Source organism: Cyprinodon tularosa, unplaced genomic scaffold, assembly GCF_016077235.1.
Source record: "Cyprinodon tularosa strain WSP-4 unplaced genomic scaffold, ASM1607723v1 ctg638, whole genome shotgun sequence".
Lineage (NCBI taxonomy): Eukaryota > Metazoa > Chordata > Actinopteri > Cyprinodontiformes > Cyprinodontidae > Cyprinodon > Cyprinodon tularosa.
The window spans coordinates 151,937-161,796 of NW_024039383.1; the positions used below are offsets into that span (position 1 = coordinate 151,937).

Sequence of the window (9,860 nt, forward strand, 5' to 3'; positions counted from 1 at the left end):
AATATTAAAGGATCTAAAGAAAATCATCCTCCGTATGTTACACTGCAACCATGTCAAGAAAAAGAAGAAAAAAATTAATAGTTTTGGATGGACAATTATGAATAAAGTAAAAAATGTAGGAATAGATAACTTTGTAATCAGTCCTGTGGTTGTTATTCCTGCTATTCCATCATGGATCTTTGGACAGGCTGATGTTGATTTAAATTAATTGAGAAAAGGGAGACAGTTAGATAAAAAAGAGGTGGAAAATTATATTAAAAAAGAATATTCAGAGTGTATACAAATTTATACAGATGCTTCTAAAACATTAAATGAAAAAGTAGGTATAGCATTTGTAATCCCAGATTTAAATATTATGAGGAATAAAAGAATAACAGATAAATTGGCAGTGTATACGGGTGAATTAATGGCTATCTTAATGGCTTTAGAATGGATTGAGGAAACAAAAGACAGGGAGGTTTTAATTTGTTCAGATTCAAGTAGTGCATTAATAAGTATTCTAGAATTTAATTCAGAGTCGAGACAAGATATTATATTGGATATTCTTCACTCAATTTTTAGGATTAAAAATGGTGGTTCTGTTGTTAAATTTGTCTGGATTCCTGCTCATATTTGTGTTATCGGTAATGAGTTAGCTGACAGTTTTGCTAAGAGTGCTGTAAAAAAGGATATTGATTTAAACATTAACATTAGTAAAAATGAGTTAAAGAATATTATAAAAATGTATTTCAAGAAGAAATGGCAAGAACAGTGGGATAAAGGAGGGAATGCTAGATTTTATTATAGTATTCAAAAAAAGGTTGGAGAATTAATAAAATGTAATAGAATAAAAAAAGAAGAAGATGTTATATCTAGAATAAGGTTTGGACATACAGGATTAAATAGTACTCTTAAAATAATGAATAAGCATAATACAGGGTGTTGTATTTGTGGGAAATTAGAAACTGTCCAACACATATTTTTAGAATGTAATAAATATACTCAGGAAAGAGAAATGTTGTGTAGAGAGTTAGACAGGAATAAAAGTAAACTAGATATAAGGGAATTGTTTCAAAGGTCATCTGGGGATGTAGTTTTTGGGAGTATTTTTAATTTTCTAAGAAGAACGGGTATTTTAGGGAGAATATAATAGTTTGTCTGATCCATACTCCATTCTGGAAGGTGGCGGTAATGCACCTATAAGTTGTTTGCCAACCGCCATTAAAAAAAAAAGAAGAAGAAGAAAGAAGAGGCGGAAACGGTTATCGGAACGACTTCACTTCCGGTCCGTTCACGCATTTAGTCGAACTTCCGTTTCGTTGCAGCTACAACGAGCTACAGAGTGAAATAACGTTTTTCTTTTTCTTTTATCGACTCGTATATCGTTGACCAGGCAATCATGTCTAGTCACGACGCCGCAAACATGAAGCTTCCGCCGATTCAATCTACGGCCGGTGCCGTTCCGATACGGAACGAAAAAGGTAAGCTTTGTTGGGAGCTAAATAGCTACATTAGCCAACATCAGTTGACATCGCAGATGGCGAAGAACCACGGAGTAAACAATTAACAGAGTTGGGACCGGGTTTAATTAACACATTATGATACATTTTGCATAAGAGTAACATCGTCAGGTTTCTTAAAGTTTTAAACTTTTTAAACTTTATTCTTAATCTGAGGCTTTAGAATAATTTAATGCATCCTTATTTTTATACTTGGGCTCAGTTTCCATAGCCTTAAATCTGTGATTGTTCTCAATGTTTGCTCTACCTGCTTTAAGGTTTAATAAATTCCTTCAAAGGTTGGCTTTATGGTTTCTGTCCTTTTTTTTTTTTTTTTTTTTTTTTACTTTTGCGATAGATGTACACAGTTAATATCTGAGTTATAGTTTCAGCTTTTCTGTTATTTATCTAAACAAAAGTTAAACTGGTAGTTGGTCTGTGCTGTATTTTTTATGCCCATTGTAAAATCCTCTCATTGAAAACTGTCTCTGTGACTAACATTGAGAGGAACTCAACATCTTAATGTTTTAGACTTGACCATTTAATAAAATCGTTGATTTTAAATCCCTTCATAAAAACACAGATTGACAAATTGTCCTACAGATTTAACTAATAACATTAAACATCAGTATATTTAAATAGTCTAAAATAGTTTTTAATTCTTCTTTTAAGAAAACTAAAGTTTTCCTTGGACTTCTTTAGAGAAGGCCCTAGTCACCTTCAGTTCAGACACACATCCCAGTGTTTGAAGCTTCAAAGAGAAACAACATGTTGAAGCACTTTTTGGGGCCTTATGAGCAGTTGGAAGTTTTCAATTTTCACTCCAGGAATAACGTTTTACTTCTGCTTTAACCTCCTAATAGCCACCTCATTTTAGGTAATCCTCAGCTATTTTGCATACCCAAATGGAAAAGCAAATAACTTAGGAACTGTAAGCCCACATTACATGTGAAATAAATTATTTGAAAGCTAACACTTAAAATTGGGTGAGTAGAACACAGACCAAGCTGTATCAGTTCAAACATGACTCAAAGTTTTTTTTTTTTTATTCTCTGAAATAAGAGGTCTTTTTTGAGTAATAAAAATTAATAGATTTACTATGTGCCTCTTCATCATTCTATAAAACTATTTAACATTCAGGTTTTTTGCTAAAATCTGTTGTTTATTGCTACTGCAAAGTTAGGTTTAAAAGTGTTAGAAGATGTTGCCAAGCAATAACCTAAAAAACCTTAAAATTGGATTATAACGTATTTATTAAATAACTTGAATATGAGTTTAATTTAGGATTGTTTCAGTCTTAAACTTGGTCCTGTCTTTTTTTTTTTCATGCATTTTGTAGGACCTGATTTAAATACCTAATCTAATAAGCCTTTATTACTGCTGAAACAGTTGACTGTTAAGTTTGGAGTTGTAATGATGTAGGAGTTGACATATTTCTTCACTTAATCAGCACATGTGATGGAAAGCCTCAAATTGTCTCTTAATTATGTTTTATAATTTATCATGTTCTGTAGATGCAATACAAAAGCTAGTGAACGTAATAAGTAGTTATACCTTTACAACGGAGGTCAAAAATTATCCTGAAGTTTCTAAAGGGCCGGAAGTCTTTGGCATCTTGAGTCTAGTTTACTGTTGATCTCCAAATTCTGCCTTTTCAGATTTTGCTGCATGAATCTCTGTTCCCATGTTTTAAAACTGAGTCAATTTCAAACAATGTTGTTCATGTGTGCCGACTGCAGGTGAGCTCTCGATGGAGAAGGTGAAGGTGAAGAGATATGTGTCCGGTAAACGTCCAGACTACGCCCCCATGGAGTCTTCAGATGAGGAAGAAGAGGAATTCAAGTTTGTGAAAAAGGCAGCGGAAGTAGAGCCGGAGGTGGAGCCACAGGAAGAGGACGTCTCAGACCCGCGTCTCAGACGTTTGCTCAACCGCACTTCTGAGGACGTGGAGGAGAGGTATTACTCTGTTCCTTAGCTTCACTCAAATCTTTGGAAAATCTTTCGGAGCTATAATGTTTTTCTGACTTCTCAGGTTAGCGAGGCATCGACAGATTGTTGAGCCTGAAGTCGTCGTTGAGAGCAGCGAAGACTCTGATGAGGGAACGTGGCATCCTGAGCGAGAAGAGAGCAGCGAGGATGAAGAGGAGGAGGAAGAAGTGGATGACGAGGTTGTAATTATGAAAACACCGCAGTGTTTTTAATTCCCTTTTATTTTGAACACATTCTTATTGCTTTAATCATCGCCCTGCACAGGAAATTGAACGTAGACGAGCGATGATGCGTCAGCGGGCGCTGGAACGGAAGAACGAGGAAATGGAGGTGATGGAGGTGGAGGAGGAGGGCAAGTCAGGGGCGGAGTCTGAATCCGAGTCAGAATATGAGGAATACACAGACAGCGAAGATGAAGCAGAACCGCGACTCAAACCCGTCTTCATTCGCAAGTAAGATATTGAGAAAAAAAACTGGAAATATTTTTTAAACATCCATCAATCATCTAACACGGGAATAAGTAAGCAGCTCGCAAATTCATAGTTTCTACAACGTTTCCCAAAAAGGTTACTTAAAATCTTTTGTAACTCATTTGAATCACAAACCGGCACAGAAAATCCCAGGATAAAAAAAGTCTTTTCAGCAAATATACTGTTTCCAAAATTGCTTTTAAGGTGCTAGCAAAAAGTTTACCTCATCCCAGCCAGTAAGGGGCACACTCGCACTCATCTAGCCTTGGTTGCCAGTTCAGCTAATGCTAATTGGACTCTGGTCTACATGGATGATTATCAGGGAACATTTTGCCTAGCTTTAAAAGTTATGACAAATTCATTAACAAACTGTTGTTTGTTTACAGGAAGGACAGAATCACTGTTGCTGAGCGAGAAGCTGAGGAGCAGAAGCAGAGAGAACTGGAGGCTGAGGCTAAAAAGCAGGCGGAGGAGCGTCGTCGTTATACCCTGAAAATCGTTGAGGAGGAGGCTAAGAAGGAGTTTGAGGAGAATCGGCGGACACTGGCCGCTCTGGAAGCCCTGGATACAGATGGGGAAAATGAGGAGGAGGAGGAGTACGAAGCCTGGAAGGTCAGAGAGCTGAAACGCATTAAGAGAGACAGAGAAGCCAGAGAAACGTGAGTAAAAGTCTAATATTGTAAAAGTTTGGATTTTGAGAGTAAGACAAACCCAGCTTTGATTAAAATGTGTGGTTGCTTGTATTGCTTGTCTTTAGGATGGAGAAGGAGAAGTCAGAAATCGAGAGATTCCACAGCCTGACAGAGGAGGAGCGCAGGGCCGAGCTCCGAAACAGCGGGAAAGTCGTCACCAACAAAGCCCAAAAAGGCAAATACAAGTTTCTCCAGAAGTACTACCACAGAGGAGCTTTCTTCATGGTGAGTCAAGACACATTTTTTTACCTCAGCCAAGAAAGTTATGTTTTTAGGAGTTTGTGTGTTTGTATCTGTGTACAGGATAACTTTAGAAGTTGTGGGCGGATTTTAATGAAATTTTTATCAGAGGTGTCCCTCATGCCAAGCACCAAAATGTAGGTGACCACAGACAGGAGGGCTCTAATTGGTCAAATCTAAATCCGATCTACTTTAAGCTTATTTCCTGTTTGGTACCTTACCAGCTTGTTTTTTTTTGTATGCCCCACCATTGCGGAAAACAAATCATGAAGATGGACCAGAAGAGTGTGGTGTGTGAGAAGCATAAAATATCTAGGACAAGCTCACTGCGACACACTACTGCAGGAGTATAACCAGGACTTTCTCAGGAATCCCTACTGCAACTTAAAGGTTTCTGGTGCAGTTAAGCACGAAGGACAGCAGAGAAATATGGATAGTGGTTCAGCTCAAATTTGAGTAGAACACCTCCTCTTCAGTAAATCCACAATTCATTTAAATGTTTTCCCAGAACAAGGGAAATGTCATATGCCAATTGTTAAATTTGTGACTTTAATTCATACTCCCTTTACAAAGGCTATATATATATATATAATTTTGTTTTTTAAATCAAGATTTTTAACATTAGCTTTGTAATTTAACTAGAAATAACTCAAATTATGTGCAACAGAAGGGTGCTCAATTTAAGTTGGTTGCTATACCCTTCAAGAGTAGATGAACTTTGCTTTTTTTTGCTGCTTGTAGATATTTTAGCATTAGCAATCATTCAGGTACTACTTGTGGTTATTGCACTGTATGTTTGTGTTATCCATGCATAGAATACAGCATGGAAGTGCTTTTCTTATTGTTATAGTAGATTACAAGGGTCTAAACATTGTAAAATGGAATGCCTTCACCTTGACAGTGATGTCACATGGCATAAAAAGCTCAAATACCAACTTCTCAACAAGTAAAACAGCCCTCTAGAGTTAGTGTTGCATGGTTTGTCCACTATGTGACACTGTAGACACATCAGGTATTGATCTGCCGATAGCTCCATTAACATTTGTTTTGTTCATCCAGGATGAGGAAGAGGATGTTTACAAGAGAGATTTTAGTGCTCCTACTCTGGAGGATCACTTCAACAAAACCATCTTACCAAAAGTTATGCAGGTGAGGTGCTTCCCTTTGTACTACATGTTTCATTTTAACATGGCAGGAAGTTGTCATCCAGGTTATTACAGCTCAGTGTTTTGACCATTTACACTCTTACCAGGTCAAAAACTTTGGTCGGTCGGGACGCACCAAGTACACCCACCTGGTGGACCAGGACACTACCTCGTTTGACTCCGCCTGGGCTCAGGAGAGTGCTCAGAATAACAAGTTCTTCAAGCAGAAGGCAGCAGGGGTGAGGGATGTGTTCGATCGCCCTACAGTGAAGAAGAGGAAGACTTAAGGCCATTCTTATAACGCTTCTGGAGAGTACGCTGCATCACGCTGATAACATGGTTCAGTCCTTTCTTCAGACTTTTAGTGAAATAAAATCAGCACATGTACTGATTTGTCCTAAGTTAAGATGATGAACCTGGATATGTGGAAGATTTCTACAATGTTGTAAATAACCTTTTGCTGATTTTTTTTTTTCCATGTCAATAAAGGTGTTATAACCATTTGAATTAAAGACACTCATTTTTTTTACATAAGTGAAGAATGAACTTTATTTAAAAATAAAAAAACCTTGGGTTAGCTCTACCACCACAGTAAACTTTGTCTAATTAGATGAATTCCAAATGGGGAAACAGTCCAGTGTGTAAAGGTCTGTTCAGTTAGTCAGAGCAACCAGAGCTTCCACCACGTTTCCCATGTGTTCCCTCAGGCTGCGCTCCGCCACAGACCGCGAAATCTCCATTTCTGACATCTGCACAACAAAAGATATACCAGTTTAATGTCTAGATTAAATTTTTTTTTACCGTTTTAAATGTGACTCAAACTAAACCCTCTAAAGATCTTGCTAAACGGATCTTAAGGTCCACAGTTCTTTTAAATCATGATACTTGTGCTGAAAAATAGAGCCCTGGGGGTTTGAGTATCCTCAGTTTGAGGCTCTGACTCAGTAATGCCCCCTGTTGCTGCCAAAGCAGCAGAGGAAAAGATTAACCGCTAGAGGGGCACGTCAGACGCTTTTTACCCAAACCAAGGTGATAACAGCATGTTTGAACCAATAGGTTGATTTAACCAAAGCAGCACCCCATTGGTCCAGTTTATACAATCTATCTGTAAAGACAGTTGATATTTCAGAGCAAGTTATACTGTAAGGGCAGACAAGTGGTTGTTGAACTATGAGTTCAAAGCAAAGTGGCACCACTCAAATCTAGACCACAGCTGGATACGGGTGACAAAGATTTCATAATGCTATGGTTCCGAAACATTGTATCAAAGCATGTTCCAACTATAAAAAAAACATAAGATTGTTTAGCCTTTTTATAATTAATTGAAAACCCTTTCATGTGGTGTCTTTTAAACCAACATTCTGAGCATCTGAAATGTGATGCTCTTAATTGGGAAAAGAAACCTTGTCTACTTACAATCAGCTCAACATCCTCCTTCTTGATGGTAACTTTCGCCAACTCTTTTTCCCTGAAAACAAAAAGAATTAATTTCTTGCTTATATATATATATATTTATTCAGACTAACTTCAGGATACATGGCCCTCTAACTATGCAGGAAAATGATTTAAATTGGATTTGTTGGCACTAAACTTACCTTTCCTGTTTGGCTTTCTGTTCTCTGGATCTTCTGTCTCCGATCACAGACATTGCCTAAAAGGGAACCAGTTTGATTTCAGTGTTTTTTTACAATACAACTTAAAACCACTCTGCAATAACAGAAGTATGAGTTTTATATACAAAGATATACATTTTAGATTAAAGTGCCCAACCAATGTAACAAAACATGTATTTTTGACGTAATCTAGCTAAACTGGTTTATTTATAGCTAATACTTCTTTTACTCCTTTGTGTATATTGTTTTAAATTAACTTTGTTACCTGTATACATATACACACACGTACACATTCATGTATACACATACACACACGTACACATTCATGTATACACATACATATACACACACGTACACATTCATGTATACACATACACACACGTACACACTCATGTATACACATACATATACACACACGTACACATTCATGTATACATATACACACACGTACACATTCATGTATACACATACATATACACACGTACACATTCATGTATACACATACATATACACACGTACACATTCATGTATACACATACATACACATTCATGTATACACATACATACACATTCATGTATACACATACATACACATTCATGTATACACATACATACACATTCATGTATACACATACATACACATTCATGTATACACATACATACACATTCATATATACACATACATACACATTCATATATACACACATACACACACACACACACATCAAAAAAATGTATGACGAAAAGGTCTAGCTCATTTAACGGTTTTGCCAAGAAAAACGCAAAACAATCAGTCTCCAGGATTTTGTAGCACTTCTGCAGGTTAGCAGCACTGAGCAGCCGCGTGCTTCCGGGGCGGCCATTCTGTTAGTCCCACTGTTCTCACCGTTTCCAAATCCGAACTTGAGATCTCTTTCTCCTCCGCATAGTCCGTGACCCTCTCCAAATCAGCGGCTCCACTGTCATGTTTCCGTGGCTTTTCAACCGGCTTCCCGGTACAGTTTTCCTCGGCTTCGAGGTCCAAATCAACGTCTCCCTCAGCCGCCATGTTGGATAGTTAGCCGGAACTGAATATCGCTATGCATCGGAGAGAAAACAAGGTTGCACCGGAAGTAAGTAAAAAAAAATAAATAAATAAAAAACTAATCAGAGAGGATAGTAAAAATGTATGTGAAAAGATGGAGATCAATTGAGAAGTACAAAGTATTACAAATAGTAGGGGATTTATGTTAAGATTTAGGATTTTATTTATTTCATTTATAAGATTATATTTATTTATTAATAAGATTTTATTTAAATAAAAGATAGAAAGAGCCATAGAATTATGAAAAACAAATAAACAAAAAATGGATGCAATTAGAAAAGCAGATGTTGGGAGAATTCAAAACTCAGTTTTTTGGCATATTTTTATTTTTTTAATTTTTAGCTTTTTAAGAGATGAAAAAAAAATGTTTTTAAATAATTGATAAACCAATGAAAGAAGGGTTTAGCATTTCTCCATTTAGCACAGCGAATATGATATTTACCCAATAGAAGGATGATTTTAATAGCATCAGAAAAGGGCAAGGGAAGATGGTCCATATTAAAAAATGACATAATTTAGGGCAAATGGGGGAACATCAATTATTTTCAAAGAAATCCATCTTTCATCTCTTTCCAGAAGCAATGTGTAGTAGGACAGAGGTAAAACAGATGTTCAAGGGTTCCACTGCTACCATTAAAAAAGGAACGTTTATCCACCTCATAACCAAATCTTGTAATAAATTTAGTTTATAATAATTTAGTTTATAATTTAAAAGTGTGTTTCTTTGACTTAAGTTAGAATAGGCCATTTAACAAGTTGAGAATGCTTTATCATCTGTATTTGAACTAAAAGGAATATCTCTTTCAAGTAGGTCTATCATAGTCATGCAATTTTCTGGAATTCAAAAGACTGCTAATTAAATTATTATTGCAATTTTTATCAAACAGATTGCATTGAGCAATCAATAAGCTGGGCAATATTGGTGGGAAATTTTTATATAATCTAGAATGTTTGACCAAGTAAATCAAAGGCAGTGGAATCGATTTACAAAGTTTGTTAAACTCTCTTAGAGAAGAATTTACTTTTTTTTTTATCTGAATGATTTACAAATATCGCTGTTATTGTCCAATAAATCTGTAACATAAACAATGTCTTTGTTGAACCATTCCTTTTTGAAGATAGATTTACAATTATGTGTTATTCCTCTAC

General features: G+C 36.3%; 2 protein-coding genes across 2 annotated transcripts; one reads left to right on the plus strand and one right to left on the minus strand.

Annotated features, from left to right (window-relative positions):
* The first annotated feature begins 1,308 nt into the window (after positions 1-1,308).
* Positions 1,309-6,515, plus strand: mfap1 (microfibril associated protein 1). Its single transcript, XM_038308488.1, has 8 exons — positions 1,309-1,460; positions 3,218-3,434; positions 3,511-3,646; positions 3,732-3,919; positions 4,324-4,596; positions 4,695-4,854; positions 5,929-6,018; positions 6,122-6,515. The coding sequence occupies exons 1-8, from the start codon at positions 1,379-1,381 to the stop codon at positions 6,299-6,301; spliced, it is 1,326 nt and encodes a 441-aa protein (XP_038164416.1). The 5' UTR covers positions 1,309-1,378; the 3' UTR covers positions 6,302-6,515.
* Positions 6,516-6,534: 19 nt separating this feature from the next.
* hypk (huntingtin interacting protein K) lies at positions 6,535-8,708 on the minus strand. Its single transcript, XM_038308489.1, has 4 exons — positions 8,514-8,708; positions 7,610-7,665; positions 7,431-7,482; positions 6,535-6,763 (listed from the first exon to the last, which is right to left on the minus strand). The coding sequence occupies exons 1-4, from the start codon at positions 8,673-8,675 to the stop codon at positions 6,668-6,670; spliced, it is 366 nt and encodes a 121-aa protein (XP_038164417.1). The 5' UTR covers positions 8,676-8,708; the 3' UTR covers positions 6,535-6,667.
* Between the last annotated feature and the right edge of the window lie 1,152 nt (positions 8,709-9,860).

Coding starts and splice junctions, on each gene's coding strand:
- mfap1 (XM_038308488.1), top strand. CDS start 1,379: ATGTCTAGTCACGACGCCGCAAACATGAAGCTTCCGCCGATTCAATCT. Junction 1,461..3,217: donor TCCGATACGGAACGAAAAAG/GTAAGCTTTGTT, acceptor TGCCGACTGCAG/GTGAGCTCTCGATGGAGAAG. Junction 3,435..3,510: donor TCTGAGGACGTGGAGGAGAG/GTATTACTCTGT, acceptor CTGACTTCTCAG/GTTAGCGAGGCATCGACAGA.
- hypk (XM_038308489.1), bottom strand. CDS start 8,675: ATGGCGGCTGAGGGAGACGTTGATTTGGACCTCGAAGCCGAGGAAAAC. Junction 7,483..7,609: donor CAGAAAGCCAAACAGGAAAG/GTAAGTTTAGTG, acceptor TTTTGTTTTCAG/GGAAAAAGAGTTGGCGAAAG. Junction 6,764..7,430: donor AGGAGGATGTTGAGCTGATT/GTAAGTAGACAA, acceptor TTTGTTGTGCAG/ATGTCAGAAATGGAGATTTC.